The sequence below is a fragment of the Gymnoscopelus braueri genome, assembly GCF_963280865.1.
Source record: "Gymnoscopelus braueri genome assembly, chromosome: 3".
NCBI classification, from domain to species: domain Eukaryota; kingdom Metazoa; phylum Chordata; class Actinopteri; order Myctophiformes; family Myctophidae; genus Gymnoscopelus; species Gymnoscopelus braueri.
Genome location: NC_137612.1, coordinates 22482036 through 22497161, shown reverse-complemented (window position 1 = coordinate 22497161; position 15126 = coordinate 22482036). Strand labels below are relative to the sequence as shown.

The window sequence follows — 15126 nt, the reverse complement described above, 5'->3', positions numbered from 1 at the left end:
GATGGTTTGCAGGGGACTAACTGAGCCACCATCTCTACAAAGACAAAGAAATAAGCTTTTCTCTGAGACACAACGAGAGAAGCATGGCTTCAGTTATTATATTTGAAACTAATACTTGAGGAAAATCAAACACAGGTCTTTTCAATTAAGTGCATCTTTCATTGAATTTTTCCCCCAACATACTGTGTAGTGCTACAAATCAAAACTGGGCAACAGCGCAAGCTTCTACATTTCATTTGATACCGAGCAGATATCCGCCTTGGCTACTCTACAAACAGACTTGCATTTGGATTCCATTTACCAGAGGTTAGGGATGACATATATTTCTTGCTAAAACTGGTCAGTAATCACAAAAAGAAACCCTCCCACTCACTTCAGGAGAGGGATTCCAGGGAGAGAGAGACCAAGAGAGTGAGAAAATGAGGGAAAGTAAAGCAGCGAGTCATAACAGCAGACAGACTAGAACAAATAGACAGACTGTCTCAAAGTCAGTCTGTCAGACTGTCTCAAACAGCCGTGTCCAGTCAGACGGGCTGATATGAGCATAATTGACCATACTCACACGGGGGGCATGGGGTCAGGGGTTGGGAAACACCACGCGTGAACATGGTCAATACAGTATGTTAACAGATCTTACCAGCAACTTTCAGCATGCTCTGAGAGGTGTGGGTGATGGGGGAGGTCACGCCAACGGGAGGATTGCGTCCTTTCCTGTAGTTTCCCGACTGACCCAGGCTCTGAGGTTTCCTCAGCTCTCCTTTGCACCCCATGTCTTCAGCCATGGCCGGCGTTGGAGGCTTCTTTCTCCATTTGCTCGGAGCCTCAGTCTTGAGGCTGCCCGTGTCGTAGCCTCCGCCGTCAAGCTTGTGGCCGGCCTTGCAGTCCTCACTGTACCAAGACAGTCCGCTTTCCACCAGGGAACGCTTTTCCGCATCGGTGCGGAGCTGGATGGGACGGGCAGGGGAGGACAAGGGTGGGAAGAGTATGGGTAACAACTCAGGACGGTCTCAGACAGTGTCTATGTTATCTGTGGAGCAGCAGACTGTTTGTGTATGGATGTAATCTCCACTCTCTGTAATCTTTGCTCAATCTCTATGTCTGCATTCCAGTTGTGAGTGGATGAGGGGAAGGATGATCTTGGATAACAATAAAAAATAAAATAAAAACCTTCACAAAGGTAAACCTAATACAGAGTTTATTTTTGTTGCATTAAGATATATTATACGATATTATACGAGCTAAGTGATTACAAATGATCAACAACAAGAAAATACTAGTAAAACAACAAATAGCAGTAGTAAACATGTATTACTAATCTGTGCAGGTGAGACAAAATACCCAAGGAGCTCATAAAGACATCTCTCCTAAGAAAAGAAAACAATAAATGATAATAACAACATAATAAATGTGACACGAAATTAATGTAGCACCAAACACACTTTGATTGTAATGCCAATAATAATAAAATAATTACCCAAGAGCTCAGAAAATGAGCACTGCTGTAGTAGATAATAAAAAGGTAATGAGTCTTCAGCCTTTAGTTTGCACATAGGAAAATGCATTTATCATTGTGTACTTTATTCTAAGTCTATCTATTATTCCATCTCTAACATGGACCTAAAAATAATACTGTTTTTTATGTAGCTGTTATTTTTATGTTTTTTATTGTGGTGGAGCTTTTCCCTCAACCAACTAATCATCACTTATTTTATTAACCACTTAAATCCTATATATTTATTCGACTGGGGTCCCTTATGGGTTTACACGGGTCATCTCCTTTTTCCCTCTACACCTAATCTCTTTGTCAAAAATAGCCAATCTACAAGGTCACAACGCATCACAAAACGGCGGGTTGTGAGCTTGCAGATCGGCTATTCTTGCCAGATTTTTATGTTTGCCTATTATGACATGCCCAAGATAGGGACGCTAGTGTTCATGGGGTTAACAACAGGAAAATCCTAATCTAATCGTGTTCTTTCCATACAGGCTTGTGCACTCACCATGACCGAGGAGTTGCGTCTGGACCCCAGTGGTGTAGTGGGGAGAGAGTTGAGAGAGGAGCTGACATTGAATTCCTCCGAGCTGAGGTTGTCTGAACCTTCGCCATCTCCATCGCTGAGACCACTGCTGATTGAGCTGCTCTCATCCCAACTGAATCAAGACAGAGGGACAAGTCATTAAAATCAACATAGTGTAAACCACTTTCAACCTGTTTTTTGACAATGTCATTTCACAACAATGCAACGCGTTGTGAGCTTGTAGAGCATTGCTATTTTTTAAATAGGGCTTAAGCGGTTAAGTATCACCACAGTGGTCTGACACAATGTGGCCGAGAATGAGTGAGCAAGTGAGGGTTTGATATTTTGTTCAAGATACCACAGTCATCCTGGAGATGGAACCAATAATCTTTCATTCAGGGTACTGTCACTCACACTTATGGAATTCTGCACACTGCAGTGCAGAATTATTGCCATACAAATCAAGTAATATCTTGGAGAAAAACTTTCACTTGAGTCAAACTGATTAAAGTTTCTGAATGAATGTAAAAGTAAATAAGTTGAACAAATAGATTAAAAAACAAAGTCTGGAAAATACAAGATTTACTGGCTATATTATTATATCCAAATGACAATATTGTTTTATCCAAACAGAAGTCCTCACCAGCGAAGTGAGCAAAAGCTGGCAGTGACTTTGACATATCCATCTGTCCTAGGGGAGAATCACCCTGGAGGTGACCACATGCTCAATCAAGCAAGTAATACCAACATGGCATGCAGCTGCTTTCATCCAAGTAATGCATGATTTATACTTGGTTGTGCACGATATATCGCACACCAAAGATAGCAAAAATAACCAAACTAACAGATATACAAGCTCACAACCAGTCGCAGTGCGACACTGTGTGAGCAGGCATCTGTTATTTGTTTGGTGCGCAACACCGGGGCACATCTACGTAAGGATTAATGCATCAGGGGCCAGGAAACAGACTGCAATCGGGCCATACATAATAAGCTCCACTTGAAATACACAATCAGCAATTTATTTGATGTATATTCACCTACAGTACAGTATAAGTTACTGAAGAGTTTAAGTTTGGTCATTTCGCCATTATAAGTCAAACCACAGATGTACTACAGACCAATTTGCAAATGTGAATAAAATCATTAGCTTGCATATTTGTGTGGTTCCCTAACAGATGTACAGTACATTATACTCCACTATTTATAAACATTACAAAATGAAACTGCCTCAATATAGATTTAAAATCCATTTAGCTGTTATAAAAAGATCAGATAACCACGGTTAACCGTGGTTTTTTTTGTGTGTGAAAAAGATCCCACATCCAATAATTCACTATATAAACAAAACTCATTTTTGACCGAAAGTTTTTCAACAGTGGGCGTCATACTGCAATTTCTTATTGTGGTTGAGCGAGGCTTCCCGTTACACTGGGCATACTAGTAAATCATTCTTTCTGAATGATGAATGAATGGCGAATGACAGCTCAGGGTTCATAGAGCCAACTGGCACCCTTTGAGAAGCATGAGAAAATCACAATGGCAGCAGCATGTAGGACCAGACAGCCTCCTGTGGTACTCCCCCTGACCCTTCTCTGCAAACTCCCCACCACCCTCCTAGGTCGCCCCAGAACAGATGGTACCTGATGGTACCTGGCCAGCCTCCTCCTCGCGTGAGAAGGGAGACGTCCTCCTACCCCTAACCTACCCACATATACAGTATTCAGTATTCACTCCATAGCATAGAATCAAGAGGGCTTTATTTGTCATAAAACTCACTCACTCATACAGGGGCTGGCAGTGAAATGTTGGCGTGGCATGTTCCACAAGACTGCGCTAACAATAACAATACATGAATATAACAAGATAATAATAGTGATAATACTGGAATAAAACTGAATAAAATAAAAAATAAAGTTGGCAAAGTACAGGCAAGAAACAGGTAAGCTTATCCGTAAACTCTTTAGCAGGAATGGGTGATGTGCAGAATGGGGGGTGGGGGTTGGGGGGGGGGGGATTTAGTAGAATGTGCAGTACATATATATGCACATACTGTACATATGTACAATAGTGCAAGTAACAAGCCAAACTATGTGGGGTTACAGACTGATGCCCCGACTTACGTCCCAGTAGCTATCCACGGTCAGTCCTATAGGGAAAGACAAGGCCACTCAGTTCGCTTCTCCAGAACAGAGTAATTCCGGAGAAACGGACTGAGTGGCCCAGTTTTTCCCTATAGGACTGACCGTGGATAGCTACTGGGACGTAAGTCGGGGCATGATCAAACCCGGCTGGGTCACCTGGGCAAGGGTGTATGTTGTTGCGAGACCCGAAACACCCTATGACCCCAGGCTACAACAATGATGATACGTCCCAGGTGCATCCATGTGATGTTTTATTTATATTATTATAATGTTTAATTTGTGTGTCCTTGTCCTTTTTCAGGGCTCTGACAGCCTCAGGGAAAAGCCCAGGCATTTGAGACACCTCAGAAACAGTCCATTACTGGGGTGGTGTTTGTCCTTAAAGGGATACTTCACTTTAGGGCCGGGGACACATTTAAAAAAAATATTAAAAATAAATGAAAAAAGTTATGGAAAATTCATGGCCCCCTCACGCATTAGAGTGTCCTACTAATGTGTGAGGGGGCCATGAATTTTCCATAACTTTTTTCATTTATTTTTAATATTTTTTTTAAATGTGTCCCCGGCCCGAAAGTGAAGTATCCCTTTAATCCCTTTATCCATACTTAAGCACCTGCTGTCATATGCCTCCTGCAGGAATGGGAGGGAGCTCCCCGAGTCCCTGTGGTGGGCTTGGCCGACCGCACCACCTTCCACAGTACTCGCAGAACCTGGGAAGAGCTAGTCCCATACCAGACAGTGATAATGGCCCCTGTCAAGATGCTCTGGGTGTTAGCAGAGAAGAAAGATTTCAGGACCTTCTCTGAGACCTTGCACTTCCTAAGCTGCCAAGCCTTCTTTTTCCAGTGTCTGCGTGCATTCTCCAAGTCAGGGCCTCTGTGATGGGCACACCACGTTGATCACCACAGCTGCCTGGATATGTTTGCCTTGCAAAATAAGTCTGAATCAGATTTTAAATTTAAAATGCAGATTGTGGTGTGTGCCTGAATGTGTAGCCTGCTTTCAGATTAAAGTTCACGAGAGGACAAAACACGTGTGAAGAGAGCATGAAATTGAATTGAGTCCGTTTTTGAGGATACACCCTGTTGAACTGAAGATCAATATCTCCACAGAGTTGGAAATGCGACAGCTCGGAGGTATATAATTATTATATTCCTCTCCATTAGCACTGGCAACCACAGGTAGCAATCAAGTTTATGTCAGCTCACAAAAACGTGGCACAGTGGAAAGGTAAAAAGATTAATAAAGAGCCCTTGGAAGCTGAGTCATTCCAAGGGCGAGAGAATAGCTCTCTTCTGTTTCTTTGCCTCCCCTCACTGAGCTGAAATTGCTCTTTGTGGCTTCATAGTCTGCAATTAGCAGAGGCAAGGAACATGGAATTGCATATGTAAGAAAAATGCAGGGAGACAAAAATGGCTCATAGAAAATTCTGAAACAGCGGAGGAAATAGGATTTAATCACATGGGTTTATTCTAAAACAGAGTTGAGTTCTGGAGGTACAGTATGTGCCCCATACGCTGTAAACTAAAGAGAGTTAACCACTTTCAACCTGGTGTCCCTATAGGCATGTAATCTAGGCAAAGTAATAACAAAATAAAATGAAAATATTCAAGTGAAAGATTGTGAAATACTGTAGGGCTCAAGTGGTTAATTTGACTCAGAATGTCAAAATGGAACATGGTACATTCAGATCTTACAGAGTTGCTATGTTCTGTTACAGTATGTGTCTGCATAATATGGACTAGATGGTGATGCATGAAATCCACTGTCAGTAGCCCATCAACTAAAGACTTGTGGCCACATGTGCCTGACCTCAAAAACCAAGCAGTCAACCAGACCAAGCTAATTTTTGTATTTGAGCATAGGGATTCAACAGCTCTAATGGCAAACTAAACTATTAAAGTTATACAATAAAGTCCAAGCCAGCATGTTGACTGGGGCTTGGCATACTTCAGCAATAACACCAACTCTATAAGTGATGATTAAGTCAATCCGTGGCCATCATGAGCCCCATAGGGATGTGAGACCAATAAGAAAGAGACTGGAGGGAATGTGGGCTGTTGATAATAATACAAGCCAAACTGTCTGTTCTCTGAGGTGAAATTCAGACAGGGACAGAGTGGGTGTAGTCAAACAAGTACATACTTCATACTAGGATGGCAATTAACACTTTGTTTTACATGGCAGAGCTCCAAGTTCGGCCTGATTTGTGAGTTTGTGCCATTAGCTGAATTTAAGTTTCTGTGAAAATGTTTTGGTTTGAAGGATTATGGTGGGTGGCATAGGGTGGGGATTCTGGGGAAACAGCTATATATAAAAATCACTACAATATATTCAGTGCATTGACTGCATTCCAAACTTGGAAGAATTGGGTGCATGTATCACACTGAAGTACTGCTTGTCTGCAAGATTTGCAGCATAGACGGACCTTGCTGAAAAACTCGAAATAGCCCAAACCGAACATAATACACATGACAATATACCTTTAAAGATGGTTCAGAGTTACATTATATACTATTTATGGGATAGGTCAATTCAGCATTAAGCCTATATGAAGCAAAGGTGAATTGCACAGAGAAGGATGAATAAGTTATAGCCAAAAGAATGTGCAAGGGTATTTTTTTCTTCTTCTTTGTGTAAAGCATTGGTTCTCAAAGTGGGGTCCCGGGACCCCCAGGGGTCCCCAGTGAAATGTGTTAATACAGCATCACAATCATTTTAACCATTTATCCAATTACATGTTAGCTATTAAAAAATAACAGATATACAAGCTCACAGGCTGCGAGCTTGTACATCTGCTATTTTTGAAAACTCTTGAAAGTGTTGTGACAAATCTTCTCATCTGGGGCCCGGGGGTCGCTGGCAAAACAAAATTGAGAAGGGGGTCCGCAGCCAAATATTTATCAATTTGGGGGTCCTTGACATGAAGAAGTTTGAGAACCAAGTGGTGTAAAGGACAATGAGGACATCATTGTCTATGGAGTGCATGCCTATGGCAGAGTGGTAATGAAAGGTTATCGAGATAGCTGTGGTAGAAATACCACAATTCGTCTAAGAATTTAAATGTGTTTACACTGCAATGTAAGTCTATAATTGCTACTTACACACACACACACACACACACAAAAACACACACACACACACACACACACACACACACACACACACACACATCAACACCCGTTTCACTTTCCTTCTTTTATTCATGAGCAATGTCAAACCAAACAAGGCAACAATGACCGTGAACTTCTGGAACAATTAACACTGATAAAGTTCATCTATCGAGACAATAGTGAACAGGATGACCTGTTCACTGATAGCCTAATGTCAAGCACAATTTAAATGCATTATGGAAAACGGTGCATCCTGGTCCACATCAAAATCGCAGATGCTGGCTAAAACATCTCCTTTTTTTGCGCATCCAGGCCTGTATGTATCGATCAACAATAGGCTGCTATTCTCTCCAGTCATAATACCCATAATAACCATTTTAAAGAAAATAAAAAATTCCTAGGCTAATTTACCTGGGCGTAAAACGTAACGTCCTTTTAGCTCTTGACGCCGATTGTAAAGGTGGCACTTTTCCGATCAGAACGCGACCGTTCATTTTGTTGTAGCCTAATACCGTTGTTACATCCACACCACACGGAAACCGTACGTGCGCAACAACCTTCTAAAGTCCTGAAAGATGATGATGCGTCCATTCAAATTCGCCCTCTGTATCTGTATCCTCCGCGAGCAACGAGCCCGGCCGTTTCCCCATTGAATTTGAACGGAGCGAGGACTGCGTTAACGGTCCGCTGCTAGCCTATAGGAAACACCCCCCACATGAAACCCCCTACTCTCTCTCCTTCACTGATGGCAAACAGCTGTTGCTCATCTCAGCCCGAAGGAACTATTAAGCTACAGCATGTGGTTCTCAAAGTGGGGTCCGCGGACCCCCCAAGGGGTCTTGAGTTAATAGAAATAGCCGATCTACATTACAAGCTCCTAACCCCGCATGGGTCCTTGAGGCGGTTGCAGGGTCCCCAGCAAAATTCGTCAAAATAGCCGATTAACAAACTCACAATGTGTCACTGATGTGATGCATTTTGGAAAATGCATGTAGATCCCTGGCCAAATATATATTAATTTGGGTGTCCTGTTTGAGAACCTCTGGGCTACAGTAGCCTACTATACCCACAACATCACACAAAAACCTATAATTAAAACGCATAGCACATGCTGTAGGCTACAGCAGTAGCTGGCTGCTGTAGGAGTAGTAGGCCAGTCAGGCATAGGCCTACAGTTCTGCAAAACATGATTTATATTTCAATACTGTCAATCATTGAATAAATTACAGGATTTACATGCCATCTTTAGCCTATAGCCTATAGTATACCCTATTCTCATGGTGAGAGAAATGTTGTCAATGCCAAGAATTTGGTGAAATGAAAATTATTTAATGGTAGTGTGTGAGTGATATTTTTTTGATTAAAACAAAACGTTTTTAGTTTAAACGCAAATGTTAGCGTCTATATTCTGATAGCCTATCATTGAGTGTTTGTTCAGTAACAGGGGTCTACCGTCTCTCCAGCTCTAATAAACAGAAAATACATTTTGGTTGCCAATTTAATCCAATCAGGAGAGAGTATGCCTACCCATCTATCAGTGTTCCAGTTTCAATTTTGTCTGCTCCTTTCTTCGTGTCATCACTTCAATTTCACTTCTTTATCCTGTATCCTGTGCGAGTTCTCTCTCCTGATTGGATAAAATTCGTAACCTGACCTGAAAATGCATTTTCTGTTTATTGAAGAGCTGGAGAGAGAGCTATTTAACCCTTTTTTAAACAAAAGAAAATCACTTACTGCAGCTTTAATTTGCTAGACTTGTTTTTTATGACAAATTGTTATCGTTCCAATGGAGCTCTGCAAGCTACATTGAAGAGCTGGATATCATTATGAATGAATAAATTGTGTATGTTCTTCTCTTTCACAGTTACATGTGAATTACCCTCTGGGACCAAACTGGAAACATCCAGACCAAGGTAAAGTCTGAATCACAGAGTAGGCAACCACATAATCCTCAGATGAGTTGAGGACCTCCAGTGAGACATGAGGAGCCTTGGAAAACCAACCCCCACCCCCAGCCCCCCCTCCTTTGCTTTTTATTAGTAGTGGAACAGTCTCACGTGATGATCTCACCAGGTCATGGTGCTGTAACCACTCAAGAAGGTGAACCGTGGGTTAAGAAAGTCCCCATATATATCTTAGGGCAACTTCTGGGTGCCATTATATTATTTCAAAAGGAAATGTCTTGTACTCCCATCAACCACCCCAAAATACCAGAGCACAGTGTATGAAGGAATAGAATTGATTGCATTTCCATTCTCTCTGAACAGACATTCTCTCTAAAAAAAATGTTTAAGGAACATGGCAAATGTGTTGCATTCACTCTTGACAGACAACAAACACGCTATGAAAGCAAAACATCAACAGATAGACAGTGAAGATAAAAGTATTGTTGTGTCTGCCTTTATCATTTGATGTCTCGACTTGAGACATGAGCTCATGAGGGTAGCTTCTGTGGCAGATGTCCTTTTGTTATTTTTTTGTTTTTAATCTAAACCCAGCATATTCTTTATATATTTACCGTTTACTTCTAAAACCTCAACTGTTTCCTAATAGCCAAACAGTTTCCTAATGAGGAAGGATGAGTGATATAAATTGTCCACAACACAGACAAGCACTACAGCCCTCACGTCCCCTGTTTATCTGAACTGAGCCACAGAACTGCTAAACAAGCTGTCCTTTAAACGGCCCCTGCATCAGGTTTGTATAGTAAAGGCTGTCCTCCATTGATAACCAATGTGCCTGAAACATCCTCTGGGTGTTTGCTAAAGCTGGGGCCCATCGGATACTGTCCATGAGAGTCAAGAGCAGTCTGTGACTGTGTAAATAATGAAACCGAGTAAAACGATCTCTAAATGTACATTGCATGGAAAATGTATGGTTATGGTATATGCAACATTTTTGATTAGGGTATAGTGTTTGTGGATATGAAAACTAAATTCTATAGTCACGGGATTTGACCTTATACTGTTATTTGCATTGTAGGACAGTATTGGTCAGGATATTTACAAGCTGTTTAAAAAGAGATTTACCCCATCTGTGGGGATGGACACAAAGAATGGGTAGGCCTATAGTCACACAACAACATGTGGTGTCTGGAGGATAGCAGACAGGAAGCTTTATGTCCTGACCTTTTGTTATTGCAACCAGTTAAAAGTTCAGCCACGGCTCTAAGCACAGACATTTAAAGATCTTTCTGAAAAATCCCACAGAGTTGACCTACCGTACATGGGGAATTTTGGACAGATGGACAATATTAAACTAGCGTTGTCTATATTCAAAATATTCACTTACTCTACCTGTAATGAACTGAATCATTGATGAACATTGCTGGAATTTGACTTCAATGAAAAGAATGGGATTACTATATTGCAATATTTCACAAATCTATCACAAATCAGCACATTCTGGTTAAGCCTATACCCCACGATTGATATAGAACATCCTATCCAATTGCCAGCTGTACTTTTTTATCCTGTATTTAAACAGAAAAAATAAGACTTCGCTTGAAAGATCTCTTTTTGAAGCAGGCCCTGCTTCTCACTCAAATAGTTACACATTCACAGCTGGGCACTGCCTAGTTAGTGCAACCTAACCTACAAACTAACCCTAACCCACATTTTTATACTGTTGGCCACGGTTCAGTGGCTTTCTCAAGGGCACTTTAATGATGGGTTTTGAGGGAGGGATGAGTGCTGGTCAATCAGAACATGCTCTCAGCCCCCCAGGCTCCAATACACGCACACTGGACAGAATCTTTCTCCACACTGCTGTCCGGGTGTGGAACAGCCTACCAGAGCATGTAGTTGATTCCATCACAGACAATGGCCTTCAAGCCTTTAAACGCAGAGTTCATAGACATCTCCTGACCACCCCTCACACTGACTGTTGAGCTGCAGTGAACCGTATGATTGGCCAATGGATAGTGGATACATTATCTTACTTGGCTATTGTTCACAATTGCATAAAATAAAAATCACGCTCTGCTCCTCTAACAATAGCATTGCTGATCTATAACCTTTTGTTTCTCTAAGGTGTTGTTGTGACACAACATTTCCAGCAGGAGGCACAATAACTCAACAATGCCTGGTCACGTTCTGTTACTGTGTGTGTGTGTGTGTGTGTGTGTGTGTGTGTGTGTGTGTGTGTGTGTGTGTGTGTGTGTGTGTGTGTGTGTGTGTGTGTGTGTGTGTGTGTGTGTGTGTGTGGAGGAAGTGTCATCACTCTGCTCCCTGCACCCGATCCCATCTTACAACATGGGTAATCATTTAAGTAGGCTGTGAGAGCATCGCTGAAATGCACCCTGACATTTGGTCCTATACTGTATACCCATTCAAGCATCTCATTCAATCAATAAGTCTGCCCACGAGGGAAACTGGCAGGGCAGGGCATTGCTCCAGCACATCAAGGATCTTCCAGTAATTTTTTTGATCTATATTGAGCTTGACCATGGAGCAAGCAGGTTTGTGCTACCATCAGCGCAGGAACGCTGTCGTGGCAGTACAGCAAATGAGCCTGAGATGCATCAGTGATTGTGTCCAAGACTATTATATAGATGCTCCAACCTCCTGCCTGAAAATGACTCTGTTGTCCAACTTGCTCGGCTTGGAAATGAGCACACAATCTTTATCAGCTTCAGACAGGAAGCTTCCCACTGTAGCCACAACGCAGGGGATGCTACAAAACGTAAAATCCTCCATAATACAAAACAGAGCTCTGACCGTACGAGAGCTAGCAACTCGTGGCTGGATTCATTGCTGTCTTCCTTCCTGCTGAGACCTATTTAGTATTTTCTCAGTGAGACGGAAGGCTGCATGTGTCCACAAAGAACCCATCTGGTCCAGTATGACCTATCGTGGGAAACCGAACTTCAAGCAGGACAGCAATGAAACAGACCTACATTGAGGAAAGTTGAGATAAGGTAAACCCAATCAATCTGTCTTCATTTGCTGTTTAAAACAGATGATTCTGTATCAGACTTCAAATGAGTACATTGAGGACAGTTAATTTATCTACCAGTGTGTACAAATGTGTCCATTTGGTTACATACCGTATGTACACTCAAAGAGTTAAAGAAGTGGTAAATCAAACTGGAACATGATCTAAAACACTACATTATCATTTCCACCTGGGGCTGAGCACACTGTACTGTAATGTATGTATGCTAGTGTAATGAAAACTGCACACCCAGACAACCACATTAGAGGCCAGTGTAAACAGGGAGCATACGTCATTGACATGATACAGAGATGATTCATGCTCCCCAGGGGGCCACTGTAATGACAGGGCCATTATTCACACGGACAGAGGTGGTGGTGGTGGTCTTGTTGGTGGGGTGGTCGTGTCCGTACAGTATTTTGGACAGACCTCTCAGTGGGGAAGGAAAACTCCATATTGAGCACAGATGTTGGAACTGCTGAGTGTGTGAGGATGACTTCTGTGTGTGTGTTTGTAGTACATCCAGTATGGGGTGTCTTGGTTTATATGATGGACTTGTGTGGGCTTGTGTGTTTGTGTGTGTGCGTGTGTGTGTACTATGTTTGTTTGTGTTTGCTCAGTTTCTGCAGTAACAGCTAGGCCACAAAGTTCATCAATACTCAACAACAATACCACTTGAACCCTAGCATATATATTCTGGAGGTAACCTTGTGACGCGTTGTGAGCTTGTAGATCGGCTATTTTTGGCAAAGATATTTGGTGTAGAGGGAAAAAAGAGTGGACCAAGTACAGAGTGTGTGTGTGTGTGTGTGTGTGTGTGTGTGTGTGTGTGTGTGTGTGTGTGTGTGTGTGTGTGTGTGTGTGTGTGTGTGTGTGTGTGTGTGTGTGTGTGTGTGTGTGTGTGTGTGTGCGTGCATGCGTGCGAGAGAGAGAGAGAGAGCACATGTATGCTAAAATCTCCCCAACGGAAATCAGTAACCGTCCCTTCTCATTTGAACCATAGCCCATAAAAAGTAAAGCGGTGGCCCTACTGAACTCTAATCCCTCCAGGACATATGGAGCCATCGCCAGAGAGGCCCATGCAGGTCCAATCAGAGAGCAGATGGGTTAAAGTGGGTCAGAACACTGGTGAGGCTGCACTGGTCAGGAAAGCAGTCAGCGACTGTAGAGGAGGGCTCCAACTCAGGCAGGAAAAGGGAAATTGAAGGCAGACAGCCGGAGGCACAGACCTAGGATCAGATGACTGCTGCAAACTCTCTTGTGTGCCACGGGCATGTCGATATGTACAGTTTCCATGATTGAGACCATAAAGTATTTCAATATCTGGAACTCTACAGACTCAGAGACAGTTTTTGAGCAGATCCACACACAGTTAAATCCTGTATTCATTTAACTCTGAGAGAGCACAAATAGACCCAAAGGGGATCATTCTTAACTCTCTCATTTGACTGTGTAGGCAGCTTTTTTTTTACTGTTACCATGGAAATTCTATTGCCAGAGGAGCAAACTAAGCCACTGGCTTATCGTACAGTAAAATTTGGGCAAGAACAGGACTGAAATATCAGCGCTGGAAAAGAACAACACAACAAATTTGTTCATAGCATGGTCTGGATCTTATCTTTAAATAAAATGCATTTCGACATCACTTAAAGCATGGTATATTCAGTGAAGGAACAACAGCTTCTGGAAAGCAGACTAGAATACAATAACTTCCTGCTGTCATGGTCAATGATTGTATGATCCTTCGTATCCGAATACTCGTAATGCAGGGACAAGCGGGAATAACAATAGCTATACGTAGGCAGCCATATTTCTCCCACAACTCTACTCACACTACAGCCTAATTAAATGGTTAGCACACAGCCTCCACACCCATCTCTCACTCATAAAAATGTGTGTGCACACGCACACACACGCGCACGCGCACACACACACACACGCACACACACGCACACACACACGCACGCACGCACATGTGCACGCACACACACTCATTCAACAGCTACCAGTCAGAGACACACAAGGCAGCGGGTCAGTGGAGGAGGGTTGCCATGGCAGCACACCCCCATCCATGTTGCCGCATGATCAGAGGCGTGATGCTGCTGCACCAGCCTCTTCTCTCTGCCTGTGTGACTATGGGAGAACACAGCTGAGTGCAATCTAATAGCCCCTTCCTTCACTCCACACTGCTCTGTCCTCATGCACATCGTTACCTCTTATCTCCATATTTCAACTTTTCATGTTTTTTCGTAAACGAATGCCCCACTTCGTCATACTACGGTGTCACAAGAAAGTGGCACACATAGACGACCTGCTATTTTTGCTAATTTAGTTTTTAAGTGAAAGGTCAAATTAACAGTTTTGGACAGTGATGACATTTAGGCTTACTGAGAAAGAAATGGTGCAACTCTGTTTACCATCTCTGTCAGTCAGTCAGTCAGTCGGCTTCATTCCACAGTTTCCAGTCAAGGTGCACCCGCTCTAATGGAATGCCTGTGAGGCAACTTCAACATCGATACTGTATCTCTCCGTTGCAGGCGGCTAAGTGCCCTTTCAGGGTTCTTTAGCCAATGAAGCTGAACCAAACACTGACAGATGACACATGTGCTTGTTTCTTAAAGAGCAAAAAAACCCAATAAGCTGTTTAAATTGTTTTCGTGAATTTGGAAAAATGATGGTAACAATAAACATGTTTCTATTACCTCCCCTTGAAAAAGCATCAATCTACTAGCATGTCCTGTTTAAAGCATTAGAACAGCATTCACTTCATCAATCACAATGCCATCGTGATCAAACCCAACAGTCTCCCAGCGAGACAAACTTTACTGTGCATGAAAAAGCAACCATCAGATTCAACCAAACTGCTTACACTGCAGCTGGGTGAGCCTAGGATTCTGACCATAATTGACCCAACAC

At 42.5% G+C, this 15126-nt stretch overlaps 1 protein-coding gene across 6 annotated transcripts in view; it reads right to left on the bottom strand.

Annotated features, from left to right (window-relative positions):
* nav1b (neuron navigator 1b) overlaps nucleotides 1-15126 on the bottom strand; it is a 94502-nt gene that overhangs the window by 27726 nt on the left and 51650 nt on the right. For all 6 annotated transcript variants that reach the window (XM_080424677.1, XM_080424676.1, XM_080424680.1 and 3 more), the window contains 2 exons: nucleotides 2001-2151; nucleotides 638-944 (listed from right to left, as the gene is read on the bottom strand). In XM_080424677.1, the coding sequence (XP_080280803.1) occupies nucleotides 638-944; nucleotides 2001-2151 (458 nt within the window). The remainder of the gene's footprint in view (nucleotides 1-637; nucleotides 945-2000; nucleotides 2152-15126) is intronic.